General features: G+C 42.1%; 1 protein-coding gene across 1 annotated transcript in view; it reads right to left on the bottom strand.

The window, feature by feature from the left end:
* Positions 1–23879, bottom strand: part of LOC129821425 (Krueppel-like factor 12) — a 150240-nt gene that overhangs the window by 53717 nt on the left and 72644 nt on the right. The window contains exon 3 of the mRNA XM_055879065.1: positions 22695–23289. Within this exon, the coding sequence (XP_055735040.1) occupies positions 22695–23289 (595 nt within the window). The remainder of the gene's footprint in view (positions 1–22694; positions 23290–23879) is intronic.

The following is a 23879-nucleotide window of genomic DNA, read 5'->3' on the forward strand; positions in this document are numbered from 1 at the left end:
TCTGTCCCAACCCATAGGAATCACACCCAGTTTACTTTAAAATGGTGGAAGCCCTCAATAACAATTTCCATGCTAGTACAGGTTACATCCAAGTTGAGTCCTCCATCTATCTCTATGGTGTGTCTACGGTACATGCACACAGTCCATGTGCGTTGAGGTTTACATAAAAAACACTGTCTATTTATTTCAAAGCACATCTCTCCGACAGCAGGCATCTCTCATGTTGAGACTGCGGTCTCTTTGCAGATAAACCCTGCATGAACACATCAATAAACAACAATGACACTATACATAGCTACACTGAGTATGCAAAACATTAAGAACAGATGCTCTTTCCATCGGTTTTTAATGCTCAACAGTTTCCCATGTGTATCAAGAATGGTCCACCACCCAAAGGGCATCCAGCGAAATTGACACAACTGTGGTAAGCATTAGAGTCAACATGGGCCAGCATCCCTGTGGAATCTTTTCGACAGTTTCTAGAGTCCATGCACCGATGAAATGAGGCTGTTCTGAGGGCAATGTACACTCATCAATTACACATGAAAAGCAAACATAAAAACACATAAAGCAAAACACAATCATATCAAACAAACACATTCTTCAGTAAAAAAAAAGGCCCTCTGACATCCCCCTGAATTGCCCAAGAGGGACCGACTTCATCAACTTTAAGGAGTTTTTTAAAGATAATTCCACATGAGAGTAGCAAAAAACTTCTATGTCTGAAGGTTAACAATGAGGTAAGGTATGGCGGAAGTTTTACCAAGAGGCCTTTGTAGACAAAAAAGACGGACAGCCTACTTCCTGACACAAAATGCAATGTTATGTACTGAACCGATCACCCGCAATAAAGTGCAACGCGTTATTATAAACTGCGTGCATTCCTATAAATGATATTGCCATCGTCAATAACCAGGATGAATTTTGGCTGAATTATTTGTTTTCTGCCATTTGACAAAAGAACACGGACCTGGGTTCTTTCTTATATTAAAAACAGGCTTACTTTTGAAAACCTGTGCTTTTCTCACTGTATAATCCTGTGGTGTGTAAGAGGGAACACAGTGTGTGCATGTCCTTCATTCTAGACCACGGTTAGTTGTTTTAGGCGCTGGGCTGGAACAAAGGCCTGCACACACTCCCTGCAATAGGAATGAAGTTGACCATCCCTGATCATGCACAGTTTAATTTTTCTCAATTCTATGTGACATCAATTTTCATTGGCCTGGTCAAATGTGACCCTTGACATCCAGCCAATGGGACTAATGCCCTCTTGCTGCTAATTTTCCATTGCTAGTGTCACATCTTCTACTGAAGTTGTCAACTTCTACAATTGGCAACTCATTGGACATATGACCAGGGCCTTCAGCCAATCTCTAGCTAAGCATTCTCCTGCTCGCTTACTAGTACCATAGACCCCTTGACATTTTCCACATTTTGTTACATTACATCCTTACTCTAAAATGGATTAAATAGTTTTTTCCACTCTAATCAATCTACACAAAAGTACCCCATAAAGAAAAAGAAAAAACAGGTTTCGACATTTTTGTAAATGCAAAACTTAAATATCATATTTACATAAGCTCTCAGATGCTTTACTCAGTACTTTGTTGCAGCACTTTTGACAGCGATTACAACCTCGAGTCTTCTTGGGTATGACGCTACATGCATGGCAAACCTGTATTTGGGGACTTTCTCCCATTCTTCTCTGCAGATCCTCTCAAGCTCTCTCAGGTTGGATGGGGAGCATCGCTGCACAGCTATTTTCAGGTCTCTCCGGGCTCTGGCTGGGCCACTCAAAGACTTGTCGCGAAGCCACTCCTGCATTGTCTTGGCTGTGTGCTTAGGGTCGTTGTCCTGTTGGAAGATGAACCTTCTCCCCAGTCTGAGGTCCTGAGCGCTCTGGAGCAGGTTTTCATCAAGGATCTCTCTGTACTTTGCTCTGTTCATCTTTCCCTCGATCCTGACTAGTCTCCCAGTCCCTGCAGCTGAAAAACATCCCCACAGCATGATACTGCCACAATCATGCTTCACATTAGGGATGGTGTCAGCTTTCCTCCAGACATGATGGTTGGCCTTCCCCAGATCTGCTGTCTCGGAGCTTTACAAACAATTCCTTCGACTTCATGGCTTGGCTTTTGCTCTGACATGCACTGTCAACTGTGGGACCTTATATAGACAGGTGTGTGCCTTTCCAAATCATGTCTAATCAATTGAATTTACCACAGGTGGACTCCAATCATGTTGTAAAAACATCTCAAGGATGATCAATGGAAACAGGATGCACCTGATCTCAATTTCGAGTCTCATTGCAAAAGTTCTGAATAGTTACATAAATAAGGAATTTCTGTTTTGTCCAGTGACAAAATGTGGAAAAAGTCAAGGAGTCTGAATACTTTCTAATTGTGCTGTATCTTGATGCTACTCTCTCTACTTCATATACTAGCTCAGCAGCTCTCAGAGCATATCAGACAGTGGCCATAATGGTCTCTAATAACACAGGTCTGGAGGGAGGAGACAGAGCTGGGAAAAAATATTAGTCAAACCATTTCAAATACTTTAACAGAATACTGCAAGAGTTGTTCTACTTACCCAGAGTCAGATTAACTCATGGATAAAAATGTTATGTCTTGGCTTGCAGTTTGGAGATAATTGTTGAAAATAAGTTAGCATATCGTTAGCGTAGCGCAATTTATGTAAGTCTCCAGCTACAATAGCCAGTTCCTCTCAAAAGCAGAGAACTGGACATTCTAACTATTACAAAGCGGGGTGTTTAGCACTTTGTACTCTATTGATACAAAAAACTATGTTTTAATTAAGGATCGTACCATTTTTTTTTTTTTTCACCTAAAATGACATACCCAAATCTCACTGCCTGTAGCTCAGAACCCAAAGCAAGGATATGCATACTCGGATACTATCTGAAAGTAAAAACTTTGACGTTTGTGGAAATGTGAAATTAATGATGGAGAATATTACACGTTAGATCTGGGAAAAGATAATACCAACAAAAAAACATGCTTTTTCTATTTTCTGGCCACCAGATGGCAGCAGTGTGTGTGAAAAGTTTCAGACTGATCCAGTGAAGAATTACATTACCGCAAACTATTTTGTATCAGGTCTGCCAGGAGTTTGTCTAAATGTGCCGAATTGGTCAATTGATACATTTTCAAGTACATAACTATAGAGAACATACAAAAATGCTATGGTAAAAAAAAAGAAAAGTTTACACACTCCAGGAATTTCTTACATGATGGATCATTAGCTCATACACTAACTTTCACATTTCGAAATGGTGGGCGGGATGGGTGCGGAGCCAGAGACACCAGTGGGGTCAAACTGAAGACCCCAGTTCCTACATTTGAACATAAAAATGTATTTTATCAAACAAAACTATGCTACATTTGATCTCTGGGACCCTCATGATGGCAAATCAGAGCAAGATTACTGGGGCGGCAGCGTAGCCTAGTGGTTAGAGCGTTGGACTAGTAACCGGAAGGTTGCAAGTTCAAATCCCCGAGCTGACAAGGTACAAATCTGTCGTTCTGCCCCTGAACAGGCAGTTAACCCACTGTTCCTAGGCCGTCATTGAAAATAAGAATTTGTTCTTAACTGACTTGCCTAGTTAAACTAAGGTAAAAAAATAAAATAAAAAAAATGTAAGCACATTATTTATCTTCAGAGGTGAATGTATCAAACCAGTTGCCGTGATAAATGTTTGTTGTTGAGCACTCTCCTCAAACAGTAGCATGGTATTTTTTTCACTGTAATAGATACAGTTAATTGGACACCACAGTTAGATTAACAATAATGTAAGCTTTCTTCCCATATAAGACATGTCTATGTCCCAGACAATTCCCTGTTGTATATAACGTAATTCCAGTCACATTAGCACATCCCGTCCCGGTTTATGTACACAGATCCCAAAGAGGTTGTTAAGTGAAATATTGGCTTTTGACTTAAACTGAAAAAGACTGGAAATTCAAAAGCTATTTTGACATATATACTAAAGGCTTTTCAGCATAAGCAGCTTGACTATTGTTAGAGAACTGTAGCTTTATTGATCAACTGTCCTTCAACAACAGATATACTTACATTGGATGGTTTGATTAGGATTCAAACCTTCTCTCAAACAGCCTAATACATACTCTTAGAGTAGGTTTACCCCATTAATGTACTTGGTTATGTAAATATGTTTTCATGTAAGACATCATCCCATTTCATTCAAACATTATGTTCAGGTTTCCCCAGACATGGATTAATCCTAGTCCTGGACTAAAAAGCAAGGTCAATGGAAAATCTCCAGCCAAAATGATTTCTAGTCCAGCACTATGTGTAATTTGTGTCCTCAAAACTACTCCTTACCCCTACATTTGACCGAGGCTAACACATAAGCCTAATCAGATGGGAAATAGACAAGGTTGTTGACAGCTTATGAACATATTTTGAAGCAATACATAGTTTTTGTTCCGGTTATGAACAATGGAGTAATGCAACATTATAATTTGGGTTATGATAGGGTAAGACAGTTACGCTATGCTCTTGAAACATTTATAAATGATAGTGTTTAAAAAAACCTTAAAGCGCCAATCCCGTTAGCGGGATAGATTTGACAACATCCGGTGAAATTTCAGAGCGCCAAATTCAAACTACAGAAATATAAATATTCAACATTCACGAAAATATAAGTGTAATACATCAAAATAAAGCTTAACTTCTTGTTAATCCAGCCACTCTGTCAGATTTCAAAAAGGCTTTAGGGTGAAAGCATACCATGCGATTATCTGAGGACAGCGCTCCGCATACAAAAACATGAAAATAATTTTTCAACCAGGCAGGTGCGACACAAAAGTCAGAAATAACGATATAATAAATGCCTTACCTTTGAAGATCTTCATCGTTTTACAATCCCAAATGTCTCAGTGACACAATGAATGGTCGTTTTGTTCGATATAGAAGAACTATTATTTATGACATCACTGCGGGAAACACTTAATTTCCCCTTTTTCGGTTACACAATTAAATGTACAATATCAAACAAGAATAATATAAATCATAAGATAGTTAAGTATATTCTTCTTTATATCCCCAAAATGTCCATTTATTTGGCGCATTTGATTCAGAAATACACCGGTTACAACTCGCCCAACATGACTACAAAGTATCTAATAAGTTACCTGTAAACTTGGTCCAAACATTTCAAACAATATTTTTAATCCAACCTCAGGTACCCTAAAATGTAAATAATCGATAAAATTTAAGACGGGATAAACAGTTTCTAATACCGAAGAAAAACAACACGGCGCAGGCGCTTGTTCACACGCACCAAAAGACTAGAGACCTTCTGAATGACACATGGAATGAATAGGACTACTTCTTCATTTCTCAAAAGAAAAACATCGCACAATTTCTAAAGCCTGTTGACATCTAGTGGAAGCCATAGGAACTGCCATCTGGGCCCTAATAAATCAGGTTTCCCATAGAAAAGCATTGGAATACACAATGACCTCAAACATTTTTTCCCCTTGATGGATTGTGCTCGGGGTTTCACTTGCCAAATCAGTTCTGTTACACTCACAGACATTATTTTAACAGTTTAGAAACGTTAGAGTGTTTTCTATCCAATACTACCATGCATATGCATATCTTAGCTTCTGGGCATAGTAACAGGCAGTTTACTTTGGGCACGCTTTTTATCCGGACACGAAAATACTTCCCCCTATCCCAAAATAAGTTTTAAAGCAGAGGCGGCACCACAGGTTCAAAAATGGTGTGTCAAATTTGAACGCGTCTATCTTGGGGCCTGGAGTTTTTCCTGATCTCATGACCTGGTCAGGTAAAACTCTGGATTCTATTTGTAGGCTATGACAGGGTCCAACGCTAACTTTTTTCACAGGCAAGACCGGGTCAGTTGGCCAAAAATCTACTAGCCCGGACATTGTGTAGTTTTTATTGCATCGGGGTTTTGCAGGGTCTATAGGTTGGCATGCTTTCTCACTATATGCAGATATTAATAGTTTATATTTGTAATAAATAAAAAATGCTTAAATTTGTCCTATTTCCTTTTCAATTCACACACAAGTATTAATACACAGGTGTACTTGTGTGTGAATTGAAAATGTGTTTTTGCATGTCCCAACTCTCCCTGAGACACCCTCGAAGAGCGGGGTCACAGCCAGGGTCTGACATTATTAATGGCAACCCTGTAGCAATTAAGGTTATGTGCCTTGCTCAAGGGCACATCGACAGATGTTTCACCTTGTCGGCTTATGGATTTAAAAAAAAGTAACCTTTTGGTTACTGGCCCAACGCTCTAACTGCTAGGCTACTGTACCTGCTACTACCTTTGCTTCTTCTGAAGCTGTTTAATAGAATTTAGCAATGTAAGTCATTACTCAATCTTAAGAATTGCATTGTACTAATTGCATTCCTTATTGTTTCTAAAGTGCACTATATATGCAAAAGTATGTGGACACCCGTTCAAATGAGTGGATTTGGCTATTTCAGCCACACCCGTTGCTGACAGGTGTGAAAGCTTTAGCACACAGCCATGCCATTTTCATAGACAAACATTCACAGTTGAATGGCCTTACTGAAGAGCTCAGTGACTTTCAACGTGGCACAGTCATAGGATGCCACTTTTCCAACAAGACAGTTCCGCGACTCCTCGACGGACACAGACGATTTATGCATTTCACCACTGGGAAGTGTGGAAATGGACTTGCTAAAGTCGATAAATGATAAACTGGGCATACTTGAAATAGTCAGTAAAGATGTAGAAGTTGAAGGCGAGCCTCGAGTTAAGTGACGAAAATGGATGATCTGTACTGAATGATCAGTTCCCGAAGGAAATTGCAGAATGGCGCAAAGTTCGGTATCCATGAAAAGTGTAACGTGTAGTTCTTGCCGTCGATAAACTGTAAACTGGACTGAATTGAAAAGCAATTGTTCAGAAACACCCTGGCTATTCTAAAAAGTATAAAGTTCCCATAAAGGAGTCAAATAACGGAACACCCAATACTACACAGGGTAGGGGTTGTAATGAAGAAAAAAATAGGAAATCAATATAATACAATAATTGCTAAAGAAATAAACTGCAAATACACTATTCCATTCAAGATAGGGTATGTTGTAAAATAATTAGTATTCGACTTTCTATTTATAGTAATTACAGTACAAATAGACAAGACAGCATTAGAAGAAGGGATCATTATTGAAATACTATATTTTCAAGTATAAGAAACTGGAACAAAAAAGTACTCAAAAGTCTGAAATGAGGTAGGAATCAACATGGTAGGGATAAAAACACAGCAAACAGAGGACATGGAAGGCACAGTATGTGGATTTGTGTGGGTGTATTGCGATGGAAGGTAGGGTGTGTTTTTGTGCTTGGAAAAGCGTCGAGTAAAGTGAGTGAAAAAGGAAAATGGTTGCAAATATCGGAGCCCATGTATCTGCGAGCAGGAGCTGTGACAGAGAGAACATTCATATAAGGAACATATCATTTATTTTAAAATGAAAAATATTGTTTATTTATTGTCCTATCATGATGGAACGGTCCCACAACTCTACACCCTAGACACCCATCTGAGTGACCCATACACTAAGGAGAAGTCCTTATCTTTTTTATAGGCCTACCGCAAGTAGCCTATACACAGCCAAGACATAAAGATAAATGCAATTAGAGACCCACTAAAGCAGCACCACCCAATCAAGATTCTGAGCCTGCCTGGCAGGGTTGGTCTTACAAAGCCAAAGCCCCCGGATGGTTAAGCACAATATACAAGGAATTTCTCAAAGCTGCTAATGAGAACCTTGACGACCTTGTACGTAGCCAGTGGGGATTCCGGTGGGGTGCCCCCACCCAGGTGGTGGGAGTGCTGGCACTGGGGGGGGGGTCACACTCGGACAAAGAGAGGGGGCAAATTATTGTGGCCCTGGTGGCACAAAATAATCAAAGGTCTCACTGCACAGAGATGCTTAGGAAAATGATCACAATGGGGGACCAGCGTGTGTGTGTTTCAGGGGAAACGGGTGTATCTGAGCTCCATCAGCTAGGACTTGACGGTGGATAGGGGGCAGTATTCGGAAGTTTGGATGACTGAGGTGCCCAAAGTAAACTGCCTGCTACTCAGGCCTAGAAGCTAGGATATGCATATAATTGGTCGATTTGGATAGAAAACACTCAGAACTGATATGGCAGGCGAAAACCTGAGGAAAATCTATCCAGGAAGTGCTATTATTTTGAAATGGCTGTTTTTCCATTGAAAGCCTATCCACCATACAAAAACTTATGACGCAGTTCATGATCCCAATGATCCCAGTATTTAGGCATTGTTTCAGGCATTTACTCTGAAAAATGAGGGAGAAACACCACTTTCAATGAGAGGCCAGTGGATGTATGATGTGTAACTATTTGTCATATTAAAGTGTTTTTCATGGTTGCAAAGGATGCCACATGTGTGTGTTGTACGTGCCTATCGCAGTGCCTACAATTTCTATAATATAATGTTTACAAGTATATATGAAACTAGAATATCTGACGCTGGGTAAGTTGAAAAATGACCTAGATCTAAAAAGGTCCCAGTATCCCTTTAACTGTAATTGATTGAGCTTGCTTGGCACAATTAAATCAATGACATAGTCTACCAAAGTGCCAAACCCCACCCATCTGGCACTCCCATTGAAACTCCAGACAGACTCAAGTAAACACTCATAGTATTTTGTAAGATTTCAGTCACTATTTGAAACCAGGTCTGACTATTACAGCAGGAAGAAAACACAGCCAATGCTAAAACTACAACTCTGTCTCTCCTTTATAGGGTCTTCCTTCCCCCAAGACTGATAATCTACATTTTCAGCAAGCCTCCTAATTGCACAGGGTGATTAGTAGAGACGTTAGTTTGAAAATGTGTATTTTGAGCAAGGGAAGGGGACACAAAAGAGGAGTGCATGGTGGAGAGGTGGGCTGAGCCCCAGCGTGTTTCGCCTTTTGTTTCCATGGCAACCTCCTGCTGGAGACAGTGCAGGAGTGCAACTGAAAGAGAATGGCCAACCTGAGTGTGTGAATATATGAGAGAGAGAGAGAGAGAGAGAGAGAGAGAGAGAGAGGCAGATAGAGGCAGAGACTCTGGAGGACTGATCATTTGGTACAAATCCGAACTACAACATCTAATTGACCCCCTCAAAATTGGCAAATATCACATTTGGTTAAAACTGAAAAAAGAACTTGTACTGACAGAAAAAGATGTGTTCCTTTGCGCAATTTATGTCCCCCCCTCAGAATCCCCATATTACTCAGAGGAGATCTTCCCTACCCTTGAGGAAGAGACGTGCCATTTCCAGGCCCAGGGAAATGTGCTCATCTGTGGGGACACAAATGCGCGCACAGGAACACTACCTGATCTAACGAGCACACGAGGGGACAGCTTTATTACAGGCCATACTGTTTCTAACTGCCTTAATCTCCCCCATAGAAACAACAGTGACAGCACCGTCAACAAAAACGGAAGGGATCTTTTGCAGCTCTGTAGAAGCCTGGGTCTGTACTTTGTCAATGGTAGGTTACGGGGGGACTCTTTGGGGAGATTCACCTACTGCTCACCTCTTGGCCACAGTACAGTAGACTATATGATCACAGACATTGACCCTTTCTCTCTCAGCTCATTCACTGTCAAGCCACTAACACCTCTGTCTGATCACAGCCAAATTACATTGTTCCTCAAAAGAACAGACATGGAAACAACCACACATTCACAGCCCAGTAAGCTGTACAACATCAGAAATTCATACAGATGGGCCCAAAACAGCACAGAAGAATACCAGAAAGCAACCTGGAACCAAAATATCCAAACACTCTTAGATAACTTTCTGGATACCACATTCACTCACAGTAAAGAAGGCATCAATCTAGCAGTACAAAACATCAACTATATATTCAGGCAAACGGCAAAAGAAGCACAATTGAAATTGATAAAAAACAAAACAAAAAAGATCACAGATGACAACTGGTTTGATGCAGATTGTAAAATTATAAGAAAAAAAATTAGAACACTATCCAACCAAAAGCACAGAGACCCAAATAATGGTGAATTACGCCTTCATTACTGTGAGACTTTAAAACTCTATAAACGTACACTCAGAACCAAAAAAGCCCAGTACAACAGAAAGCAGCTGATGCTAATTGAGGAGTCCATAAACACAAACAACTTCTGGCAAAATTGGAAAAAATTCAAGAAATCTAAACAAAAGGAATTAGCGATACAAAATGGTGACATATGGACAACCCATTTTAAAACACTCTACAACACCGTTCAAATTGACACAAACGCAGAACAACGCCAAATTCATGAGAAGTTGAATGGATTAGAAAAAGCTATAAAGGACAACCAAAATCCACTGGACTCCCCAATTACTGACCAGGAGCTCTATAAGAAACTTCAGGCTCTCAAATTTAAAAAGGCATGCGGACCTGATGGCATCCTAAATGAGATGCTCAAACTCACTAGTGCAAAATTTCAATTGGCCATATTAAAACTGTTTAATTTGATCCTGAGTGTAGGTTATTTCCCTGACATCTGGAATCAAGGACTCATAACCCCAATCTTTAAAAACGGAGACAAATTTGACCCTAACAATTACAGAGGCATTTGTGTGAACAGTAACCTGGGGAAGGTTTTCTGTAGTATTATAAATGTAAGAGTTCTAAACTTCCTTAATAAGCACAATGTCTTGAGTAAAAGCCAAATTGGATTTATACCAAAACATCGCACGACCGATCATATTTACACCCTACACACCCTGATAGGTAAACATGTCCACCAAAATAATACCAAAATATACGCTTGCTTTATCGACTTCCAAAAAGCATTTGATTCTATTTGGCACACAGGACTGTTCTACAAAGTTATTGAAAGTGGTGTAGGGGGTAAAACATATGACATAATTAAATCAATGTATACTGGCAATACGTGCAGCATTAAAATTGGCAAGAAAAGAACAGAATTCTTTAACCAGGGGCGGGGCCTTCGTCAGGGTTGTAATCTGAGCCCTGCACTCTTCAATATTTACATCAACGAATTGGCCACTATTCTAGATAAATCCTCAGCCCCTGGTGTTAGTCTCCATAATTCAGAGGTTAAATGCCTACTCTTCGCAGATGACCTATGCCTGTTGTCACCCACAGCACATGGCCTACAGCAGAGCCTGGATCTGCTAGAGCAGTACTGCCAGACCTGGGCCCTGGCAGTAAACCCCAAAAAGACTAAAATAATGATTTTCCAGAGAAGATCCAGATCTCAGGGAATTAGACCAAAGTTCTCAATTGGTACAAAATATATAGAGTACTGCACACACTACAATTACTTAGGTTTAAAAATAAGCTCAACTGGACACCTTAATGAGGCAGTGAATGAACTGAGAGAGAAAGCACGCAGGGCATTCTACGCAATTAAAAAGCAATTTCAAATTGAAATACCTATTAAAATCTGGCTAAAACTAATTGAATATGTCATTGAACCAATTGCACTTTATGGCAGCGAGGTGTGGGGTCCACTTGCAAAACAAGATTTCATCAAATGGGACAAACATCCCATTGAAACCCTGCATGCAGAGTTCTGTAAGATTCTCCTACATGTCCAGAGGAAAACTACAAACAATGCATGCAGGGCAGAATTAGGCAAATATCCACTAATAATAAAAACTCAAAAAAGAGCAATTAAGTTTTGGAAACATCTAAAATACAGTGACCCCCTCTCATATCACTACCAAGCCCTGCAATACCAAGAGCTGAGCAAAGAAAAGAGTCCCCTCATCCAGCTGGTCCTGGGGCTGAGTTCACAAACCTGTTCTACTAACACACTGAAGCCTCAGGACCAGAACATCCAATCAATCAGAATAAACCAAATTACAACACAGTCAAAACAAAACTACATTGCTTATTGGGAAACACAAGCACAAGCACAGAGCAAAATGCAGTGCTATCTGGCCCTAAATCGACAGTACACCATGGCTAACTATTTGACTATGGTTACTGATCAAAACCTTAGAAAAACCTTGACAAAGTACAGGCTCAGTGAGCACAGCCTTGCCATTGAGAAGGGTAGACACAGGAAAACCTGGCTCCCTGTAGAGGAAAGGCTGTGCAACCACTGCACAACAGCAGAACTTGAGACGGAGCTGCATTTCCTGACAAAATGTCAAAAATATAAAACAATTAGAGAGTGTCATTTCCCCAAATTTGAAACTCTTATTCAAGGTTTCAAAGACCTCTCTGATGAGGATAGGCTACCCGTCCTGTTGGGGGAGGACGCAGAGAGCTGTGGGTTGGCAGCGCACTACATTGCTGCCTGCCATAAGTTGAGGGACAGTGTCTGACAGACCAATCAACCTGCACATGTACTCTACTGTATGTTTATTGTTATTGTTGAATGTATGGTTATTTTGACACTTAGTTATTGTTGTCCCGTTGACCATTTTGATTCTCATTTTTATATTGTAAATAAGCTTTGGCAATATGTACATTGTTACGTCATGCCAATAAAGCAAATTGAATTGAATTGAATTGAGAGAGAGAGAGAGAGAGAGAGAGAGAGAGAGAGAGAGAGAGAGAGAGAGAGAGAGAGAGAGAGAGAGACACAGAGACAGAGAGACAGAGAGACAGAGAGACACAGAGACACAGAGACACAGAGACACAGAGACACAGAGACACAGAGACACAGAGACACAGAGACACAGAGACACAGAGACACAGAGACACAGAGACAGAGAGACAGAGAGACAGAGAGACAGAGAGAGTTATCCCATCATTCTCCTGATCCTACCCTTCAAGACAGTGTAGTACAGATAATGTATACAGGAATAGATCCCAAAGAGACATTATGAAGAAGACTTCCTGAGCCCATCCATCTACGAACTTGAAGAGCCTAACCAAACCAAGTAAACCAACAAGTATACAAATAAGATCAAGACTAATAATTAATTAAACACATTTCACCTAATACAGTAACACTTAGGTACTTTTATGTCTCTGCAACACAGTATTGATACATAAAGAATAAATGTCACATTCTACAAAGAAGCACAAAAGTGTGGAGCTGTTGTCCAGTGGTAACACTCCAGGCTCTATGCACATGTGTGACCCCTGCAGGAGACTGGTGTTCAATCTACAGTTGCGCTGTGTCTCTTCCTCATCTATCCCCCACTGTTTTTAATCTGTCTGTCAGCAAAGCATAAAAAATACAAAAGGACTGTGACTCTCCATGACAAAAGAAGAACAATAATGAGGTTGTGTAATCCTCCAAAGAATTACAGTTGTAGTCGGAAGTTTACATACACTTAGGTTGGAGTCATTAAAACTCGTTTTTCAACCACTCCACAAATTTCTTGTGAAAAAACTATCGTTTTGGCAAGTCGGTTAGGACATCTACTTTGTGCATGACACAAGTCATGTTAAAATAAAGTGGTGATCCTAACTGACCTAAAACAGGGAATTTATACTGTGATTAAATGTCAGGAATTGTGAAAAACTGCATTTAAATGTATTTGGCTAAGGTGTACGCAAACTTCCGACTTCAACTGTACATGTGTGTGCATTCCACTATATGATAGTGTGCCTGAAGTGAAAGGATAGTACAGTACTTTGGCTTGCTCTGCATTGCTTTTCAAATCAGAAAAAACTGTTTGTTTAGATACTATTGCATAAGTACTACCAAACCCAATGACTCTACATTACAGTGCTGTGTTCTGTCTGTATCACACATAAAACACACACACACACACACACACACACACACACACACACACACACACACACACACACACACACACACACACACACACACACACACACACACACACACACACACACACACACACACACACACACACTACAATGCAATGCTCTGTGTGCCTCATGTTTTGGCTGTATCACTACAGTGACTGTGTCTGCCCCACCCAAAGCTGACCCCGATTCCACTGATCTCTTCTCACACACTGGGTGGAGCTGTTGATGTTGCTGTGTGTGCGCGTGTTCTCAATGTACACTGCCAGCCATTTTCAATATCGGTCTCCACCCTATTACGCAAGCCTTGTTTTTACTCTCATTCGTCCTCTCTCCTCTTCCAGAGAGCAGACACCCAGTGTTTAAAACGTCTGTGTGTGTCTGTGTTTGTGTGTGCGTGCGTGCACCAATCCGAGAGGGAGTGAGAGACAGCCACCTCAGATCAACAAGGTTCTTTGACAAAAAACTGCTCCCCGGTATACAGCTCCAGTCCACTTGACAGAAACACCCAAAGTCACTAGTGGTTTAAACACGCTGACTGTAAAATCACACCCTGTAGCAAGCCTGCCTGCTTCAAAACAGAAGGTTCAGGCAGGGCCAACCACACACATACAAGCATGCACACAGGCATACATGCACGCACGCACCCACTCATGAACATAAATTATACGCAAATGCTCTCTCCCTCTTGCTCTCTTTCCCCCATTTAACCTGAACACATCTCTCCTGCCTCTTTCTCCCTCCTAAACAAAACAATTAGAAGACCACATTTGTTAAACAGCAATAACAGTTGCAAGGTATAAACGTTTCGGTTTTTCATTACGTCCAGCAGGTGATTAGCACAGCATTACAATTCAGTCATTCAACAGACGATCTTATCCAGAGCAACTTACAGTAGTGAGGGCATACATTATCATATTTTCTCGCTCTGGTCCCCTGGGGGACCCCACCACCCTGGCGTAGCAAGTGCCATGCTCAACCAACTGAACCACACGGGACCAACAGCATGTCGCGGGTAGCATTGGACCTTTGGGATGGGGGCGGCCAAGGTGGGGTTGGTGGGGCTACTTAGACCAGCTATGGGTTCAGTCCGACCCGGTAAGGTGCCACTCTGGTCAGCAGAGGATGGACCAGGTTGAGTGAGTGGTTGGGAGACTTGCTTAAAGTGGGAGATGTTCCTTGTCACCATGTGCTGTCCACGTTGTGCTGTGATCATGGTGCCTTTGATTGCAGTTACTTGGTGTGGGTCTGGATGGAAAGGTGACTGGAATTTGTTGGCTGGTCGCAGCTGTCTGAAGAGCACGAAGTGTCCAATGTCAAGTGGCGAGGCATGACAGAAGGATCTTTCATGATGCTCTTTCATTGTTAGCTTTACCTGTGTGTCTGTGGCTCTCAGCAGGTTAGGGTCCATGGAAGGAAGGCTGAATTTGTTGATTGAACACGAGTGTAACGGGAGGTTTTCCAGTGGAGCACTGTGGGGTCGCTCTGTAGGCTCTTAGAGAATGTCTTTGCTCTCGCTGAATGTCTTTGTGGTGCAGCGTAGCAATGCAAAGGGTCTTTTTCAGAGTCTGCATGAATCGTTCCACTTCTGCGTTGGCCTGTGGCCAATGTCGTGTCATTCTTCTGTGATTGAATCCCAGGTAGGTAGGGAAAGAGGAAAAACCCTGGGAATTGAAAGGTGCTCCATTGTTACTCTTAACAACTGCAGGGTTGTCAAGGAAGAGAAGTACTTCTCCAGCTTTGGAATGACTGCCATAGCAGATGTTCCTGACTTCCTGACTGATGTCTGAGATGTTGCTTCAATATATCCAAATAATTTCCTCCCTCATGATGCCATCTAGTTTTGTGAAGTGCACCAGTCACTCCTTCAGAAAAGCACCACCATAACATGATGCTGCCACCCCCGTGCTTCTCGGTTGGGATGGTGTTCTTCGGCTTGCAAGCCTCCCCCTTATTCCTCCAAACATAATGATGGTTAATATGGCCAAACAGTTCTATTTTTGTTTCATCAGACGAGAGGACATTTCTCCAAAAAGTAAAATCTTTGTCCCCATGTGCAGTTGCAAACCGTAGTCTGGCTTTTTTTACGGCGGTTTTGGAGCAGTGGCTTCTTCCTTGCTGAGCGGCCTTTCAGGTTATGTTGATATAGGACTCGTTTTACTGTAGATATAGATACTTTTGTACCTTTTTCCTCCAGGATCTTCACAAGGTCCTTTTCTGTTGTTCTGGGATTGATTTACACAACAGAGTACGTTAATCTCCAGGAGACAGAACGCGTCTCCTTCCTGAGCAGTATGACGGCTGCGTGGTCCCTTGGTGTTTATACTTGCGTACTATTGTTTGTACAGATGAACGAAGTACCTTCAGGTGTTTGGAAATTGCTCTCAAGGATGAACCAGGCTTGTGGAGGTCTACAATATTTTTTCTGAGGTCTTGGCTGATTTCTTTTGATTTTCCCCTGATGTCAAGCAAAGAGGCAGTGAGTTTGAAGGTAGGCCTTGAGATACATCCACAGGTACACCTCCAATTGAGTCAAATTATGTAAATTAGCCTATCAGACGCTTCTAAAGCCATGACATCATTTTCTGGAATTTTCCAAGGTGTTTAAAAGGCACAGTCAACTTAGTGTATGTGACCCACTGGAATAATTTCATTATTAAGTGAAATAATCTGTCTGTAAACACTTGTTGGAAAAATTACTGGTGTCATGCACAAAATAGATGTCCTAACCGACTTGCCAAACGTATAGTTTGTTAACAAGAAATGTGTGGAGTGGTTGAAAAACGAGTTATAATGACTCCAACCTAAGTGTATGTAAACGTCCAACTTCAACTGTAGGTCAGCTGTGTGTTCCAGAAGGGTGTGCCATTGTTCTGTTCTAACACCATTGATTACTCTGAGTAGACATGGTTCAGACTGTGTTGCTGCTTGGATTTCAGCCAGTGCCATAGCACGTGGAACATTGTGATTGACCACATAGCGAACCTGAGCTTCTGCTAGCTCTGAGGCATGAATGTCGTTGGGCCCCTGTTCTGGGACTGAGCGTCTGGAGAAGATATCAGCTGGGTTGCCAGATTCCGCCTTGTAGACAACAGAGAACGTGAAGTTTTGAAGTTTCAGCAACAATATTTCTATTTTTGGTGAAGGGGAGGGTTTCTTGAAAGATACGCACAAGCTGTTTGTTGTCAGTAATCACAGTGAAGATGTGTCCGACTATGTAGAGCTGAAAATGAAGGCAACCCCAGATTATTACCAGTGCCTCCCTATCCATCTGTGAATATCGTTGCTCCACATATGTGCATTTTTCCACCCGAGCCAATCTGGGTTAAGACTGTGCCAAGACCCACTGGGCTGGCATCCACCACCATATCAGTGGTGGCAGCATTGACAGTCCCGTAGCCATGTGAGGACTTTCTCCAAATGCTCATCATGTTCTAGTTTAGTTGAGACAAAAACCAGCATGTCATCGCTAACGTTCAGGACACCTGAGATCATGTTTTGAAATATTTCCGCAATTGAGGATATCCCGAAGTTGAGGTGTTAGTAGCGCCACAGGCCACCATGAGTTGTGAAAGTGGTGATGTAGCAGATCCAGGTCAAGTTGGTGGTACCCCACTGTCAGGTCGAGTTTTGAGGAGACTTTTGCACAATTTAGGTCTGCTATCATGTCGTTAACCATTGGCGTGAGGTGCCTCTCACGTTTGACAGCCTCATTTGGACGTCTCATATCCACACACACACTCTCATTTTGCCAGGATGCTTTGGTTTGGGAACTACAACTATGGGTGAGACCTAGGGCATGGTACCTTCAACCCAATCGATGTCCACTCTTTTGAGCTCCTCCAGTTCCTTCTCCACTAGTTTTCTAATGTGGAATGGGATGCGTCCGTGTTGTCGCACTATAAGTTGCACAGACTTTCAATGTGGAGCTTACCTTTGCGACCCTTTAACTATCCAATGCCATGTAAAACATCAGGGTATGTGTCATAGAAGTGTCTATCTACACTGTTGACCAGGAGTACTAAGTCAGACGCAATTGCAGCCTGGAAATTTATGACAGGAACTGCTGTCTTGTCAGCAACATAGAAAGTATTTGTGAGTGTCTTGCCTCTGAAGCAGATTTGTCTGAAACTGTTCACGCATGGGCAAATCTGTGTTTGAGACATAGGTAAAGATCTTGATTGATGCATTTTGTATAACTGGTGGCCCTGGCAAAGGCTAACATGTGAAAAGGTCCATGACATTCACAGAGGCGCCTGTGTCTTCCAAGACACCCGACAGTGATCCAGTAGGGTTCTGCAGTAGGAACAGCAATGGTTGGATCCACCAGTGTAAATAGTGTAAATAGATAGTTGGGCTTTCATCATCAGGGTTAAGTGTGTTTTTTTGGTATCTTCAGGCACAAGTGAATGTGCAGTTTGTCTGTGGTGCGATCTACTTTTGCAAAATCATTTATTTTCCCACAGTTGTAGCATGTGTGGCCATTTGCAGGGCACTCTCCTTGGTGAGGGAACGAACCGCCACAGTTCAAAGCACGTGCACCAACGTGCAGTAGTGGGTGCAGCCCTGGATTGTTGAGCTTGCTGGCCCTTGCGATCTATTCTGGGTAGTACCAGGATTTTTTTCCATTTCCTGTGCTTGTATTTCCGATACTTCATTTATTCAAGCTATTTCCAGGAGCTTTGTGAGAGTAATTTTATGGTCTGTGAGAGCATGTCTCCTCAGTTTGTTGGATGAGAAACTTTGAACAATCTGCCGTCTAATTTCTGAGTCATTCACCAATCATTTCAGTCTCGGATTGAACAATTTGTCTGAATTTGTAGACCTCAAAATATAAATTTGTCATTGGTGAAAAACATTGAGTCAGCACAGTTTTAGATTTGTCAGACTTATCATCTCCTGTGTCTGGAAGTGTAGAACAAATATAAAAAAGTTGCTCCCCACAATAGTGGAGTAGCATGGCACGTTCCCATGCATTTTATTTGATGTTCAATGCTAACAGGATATTTTCTTAATGTTTCAGCCACTTCTCCCAGTTTGTGGCTAATATGTTATTAGCTTGATAGCTAGCTGGAAAAGTTTGTGGCAAGCTGACATTCCCATAATTTGTCAGAATAAACTCATAGAAAACAATGTAAGGGTTCAAACTAAATCCACAAAATCCTTGTCGCCATTTGTGGTGTAGCTGTTCCTAGTACTAAGAGGGGAATCCTAGTGTAAGGAATATGTAAACCTTGGTCTCATTTATTTTCCTTCTGTCCCGTACTATTACATTGTATATCCTGTTTCTCTCTCTGGGTATCACTCCCATAGCCCATAACTCGTGTGCTCTTAAGGCCAAAATCATATTTTTGCATCTACCTATACCGAGATTTGTTGGTATTTTTGCTCATTAAAATTAGCAATTTTAAAAAAGTAAACATAAACGTGTAAAACTTAACCACTTTAAAATGGACATACATAATTTCAAAGCCTACATTATTTTAAATTACGCTTATTTTAAAATCAATTTCATGAAGAATGTTACAAACTGGACTATATTTATTAACTTATTTTGAAGAGAAGTGGATTGGGTCTATATAGGCATTTGGCAGTCTTGGAACCAGCTGGCCGCCCGGCCAGACTGAGCAATCGGGGGAGAAGGGCCTTGATCAGGGAGGTGACCAAGAACCTGATGGTCACTCTGACAGAGTTCTATAGTTCTTCTGTGGAGATGGGAGAACCTTGAATAAGGACAACCATCTCTGCATCACTCCAATAATCAAGCCTTTATGGTAGACTGGCCAGAAGGAAGCCACCCCTCAGTAAAAGGCACATGACAGCCCGCTTGGAATTTGCCAAAAGGCACCTAAAGGACTTAGACCATGAGAAGCAAGATTATCTGGTCTGATGAAACCAAGATTGAACTCTCTGAATGCCAAGCTACACGTCTGGAGGAAACCTGGCACCATCCCTACGGTGAAGCATGGTGGTGGCAGCATCATGTTGTGGGGATGTTTTTCAGAGGCAGGGACTGGGATAATAGTCAGGATCGAGGCAAAGATGAACAGAGCAAAGTACAGAGAGATCCTTGATGAAAACCTGCCAATAACACTCAGGACCACAGACTGGGGTGAAGTCTCAACTTCCAAACAGGTCAACGACCATTAGTACACAGTCAAGACAACGCAGGAGTGGCTTCGGAACAAGTCTCTGAATGTTCTTGAGTGGCCCAGCCAGAGCCTGGACTTGAACCTGATCAAACATCTCTGGAGAGACCTGAAAACATCTGTGCAGCAACGCTCCCCATTCAATCTGACAGAGCATGAAAGGATCTGCAGAGAGGAATGGGACAAATTCCCCAAATACAGGTGTACCAAGCTTCTAGCGTCATACCCAGGAAGACTCGAGGCTGTATTCGCTGCCAAAGGTGCTTCAACAAAGTACTGAGTAAAGGGTCTGAATACTTATGTAAATGTAATATTTCTGTAGTTTTCTTTATACATTTGCTAAAATATCTAATATGGGGTATTGTGTATAGATTGATGAGGGGGGAAAAAACAATATAATCCATTTTAGAATAAGGGTGTAATGTAACAAAAAGTGGAAAATGTCAAGAGGTCTGAATCCTTTCCGATGGCACTATATATATGTGTATATATGTATATATATATACAGTGCCTTCGGAAAGTATTCAGACCTCTTGACATATATATATTCACGAGTATATAGACAGTGCCAGTCAAATGTTTGGACACACCTACTCATTCAAGGGGTTCCCTTTATTTTTACTATTTTACTATCAAAACTATGAAATAACAGACGGAATCATGTAGCTACTAAAAAAGTGTTAAACAAATCAAAATATATTTTATTTTTGAGATTCTTAAAAGTAGCCTCCCTTTGCTTTGATGACAGCTTTGCAAGAAACACGAGCAATGGACATTAGACCGGCGGAAATCTGTCCTTTGGTCTGATGAGTCCAAATGTGAGATTTCTTTTCCAACCGCCATGTCTTTGTGAGACGCAGAGTAGGTGAACGGATGATCGCTGCATGTGTAGTTCCCACCCTGAAGCATGGAAGAGGAAGTGTGATGGCGGGGAGGTGCTTTTCTGGTGACTCAAGGCACACTTAACCCGAATTTAAGGCACACTTAACCAGCATGGCTTCTACAACGATATGCCATCCCATCTGGTTTGTGCTTAATGGGACTATCATTTGTTTTTCAACAGAACAATGACCCAAAACACCTCCATGCTGTGTTAGGGCTAATTGACCAAGAAGGAGAGTGATGGAGTGCTGCATTAGATGACCTGGCCTCCACAATCGTGAAAAGAGTGGCTACATTGAAGAATATAAAATATATGTGGATTTGTTTAACACTTTCTTGGTTACTACATGACTCCATATGTATTGTTTTGATGTCTTCACTATTATTCTACAATGTAGAAAAGAGTAAAAAATAAACAAGAACCCTTGAATGAGTAGGTGTGTCCAAACCTTTGACTGGTACTGTGTTTGGATTTTTCATCACTGAACAAAAATATAAACGCAACATCTAAAGTGATGGTCCCCATGTTTCATTAGCAGAAATAAAATATCCCAGAAATTGTCCATATGCACAAGAAGCTCATTTCCCTCAAATTCTGTGCACACATTTGATTACATCCCTGTTAGTGAGCATTTCTCCTTTGCCAAGATAATTCATCCACCTGACAGGTGTGGCATATCAAGAAGCTCAAGAAGCTGACACTCAAAAACACAATGCCACAGATATCTCAAGTTTTGAGGGAGCATGCAATATGCATGCTGACTGCAGGAATGTCCACCAGAGCTGTTGTCAGAGAATTGCATGTTACTTGCTCTACAATAAGCTGCCTCCAACGTTGTTTTAGAGAATTTGGCAATACGTCCAACCGGGCTCACAACCGCAGACCCCGTGTAACCACGTCAGGCAAAGACCTCCACATCCGTGTTCTTCACCTACGGGGTGGTGTGAGGCCAGCCACCATCCTTTGGTTTGCACAACCTAAAGAATTTCTGCACAAACTCTCAGAAACCATCTTTGAAAAGCTCATCTGAGTGCTCGTCATCCTCACCAGGGTCTTGACCTGACTGCTGTTCAGCGTCATAACCCACTTCAGTGGGCAAATGCTCACCTCCGATGGTCACTGGCACAGCGTGTATGGCTGTTTGCTGATGTCAACGTTGTGAACAGTGGTGGGTTTTGATATGGGCAGGCATAAGCTACGGACAACGAGCACAGTTGCATTTTATCAATTGCAATTTGAATGCACAGAGATACCGTGACGAGGTCCTGAGGCCCATTGTCGTGCCATTCATCCGCCGCCATCACCTCATGTTTCAGCATGATAATGCACAGCCCATTGTCGCAAGGATATGTACACAAGTCCTGAAAGCTGAAAATATGCCAGTTTTCCCATGGCCTGCATACTCACCAGACATGTCACCCATTGAGCATGTTTGGAATGCTCTGGATGTGTACAGCATCGTGATGCAGTTCCCGACAATATCCAGCAACTTTCACACAGCCATTGAAGAGGTGTGGGAGAACATTCCTCAGGCCACAATCAACAGCCTGATCAACTCTATGTGAAGGAGATGTGCCGCGTTGCATGAGGCAAATGGTGGTCACACCAGATACTGGCTGCTTTTTTTTATTCACGCCCCTACTTTAAAAAAAAAAGTAATCTGTGACCAACAGATGCATATCTGCATTCCCAGTCATGTGATATCCATAGATCAGGGCCTAATGAATTCATTTCAATTGACTGATTTCCTTACAGGAACTGTAACTCAGTAGTCTTTGACATTTTTGCATGTTGCGTTCATAATTTTGTTCAGTGTATGCAGTATAGAAAGAGAGAGAGAAAAGAGGAAAAGACACAGACAGACCAAGCCTGCTTTTTGTCTCACCTTTGCTATGGTGGCTCTTATGATTGTCCAGCAGAGGTAGCATGATGGCATTGTTGTGGAGGCTGGAGGGTGAGCGCACGGCCGTGGTGTACATGAGGGGCAGGGACTGTACCACTACAGGGATACGATGCAGGTGGTGGCCCCCCATCTTTCCCCCTACTCCTCCTCCTATGCCCTGTACCCCTCCCAGGTTCAAGGGGCTGGAGGGTGGCGGCGGCACAGGGTGCAGGATGTGCAAAAACTGCTGCTGATGATGATGATGATGATGATGATGATGACCCTGGACACCGGCTCCAGGGGCCACCAGGGGCCCGGGTGTGAGCACAGATGAGGCAGATGTGATGACAGACGGAGAGGAGGAGGATGATGATAAAGAAGACATGGAGGACGGAGAGAAAGCGGAAGTGACAGGAGAAGCGGTGGAGGTGACGGACGGGGGGGAGGGGCGCGGCTTGTTGATTGACAGGTCGACGGGCTCGGTCTGCGTCTGGAAGTGGGGGTCGTGGGAGAGCAGGTCCTCAGGAGGTTCAGATTTGACTTTGCTCAGGAGGAGGGGGACGGCGTCCATCGTGGGGTAGCGGTGTACTTTGGGGGACTAGAGAGGAGAAGAGAGACACAAATCAGATCAATTATTCAACGTCTATATTAGTCAGGTGATGTCCGTGGCTTTGGCGTGCATACCATAAAACTCTGCCAAGAGACACACTTTTGATCTTTGGGGGATTGAAGGAGGAAAAGAAACCTGTCAAAACATCCATGTTCTCTATGATATACATATCATTATTTTGGATTTGTATATGCAGCAATACACTGCCTTCAGAAAGTATTCATCCCCACGGACTTATTCCACATTTTGTTGTGTTTAGGAATGCACATTTCAGTAAATTCTGCTCCCGACGAAACCAACCCTAATTCACCGGTCATCAAATGGTTACATCTTTTCCAAACAGTAAAATGAAGTGGCCAACAGAAAATACTATTAGAGATCTGTATATAATGACACAATGCTTATTTTTATGCCCGCACAGGGCGGGAAGGCAGGAGGCCAGCTTAGTCCCACAATATGCCCATAGAAATGTATTGAGCTCATTTTGAACAGATTTCGGTGAGAGTGAAACCTCTCGCTTTGCCTACTCCTCTCTGATACTATGCATGCACCGGACATTTTTCATCAAGCGCTTAATG

The sequence above is a fragment of the Salvelinus fontinalis genome, chromosome 23, assembly GCF_029448725.1.
Source record: "Salvelinus fontinalis isolate EN_2023a chromosome 23, ASM2944872v1, whole genome shotgun sequence".
NCBI lineage: Eukaryota > Metazoa > Chordata > Actinopteri > Salmoniformes > Salmonidae > Salvelinus > Salvelinus fontinalis.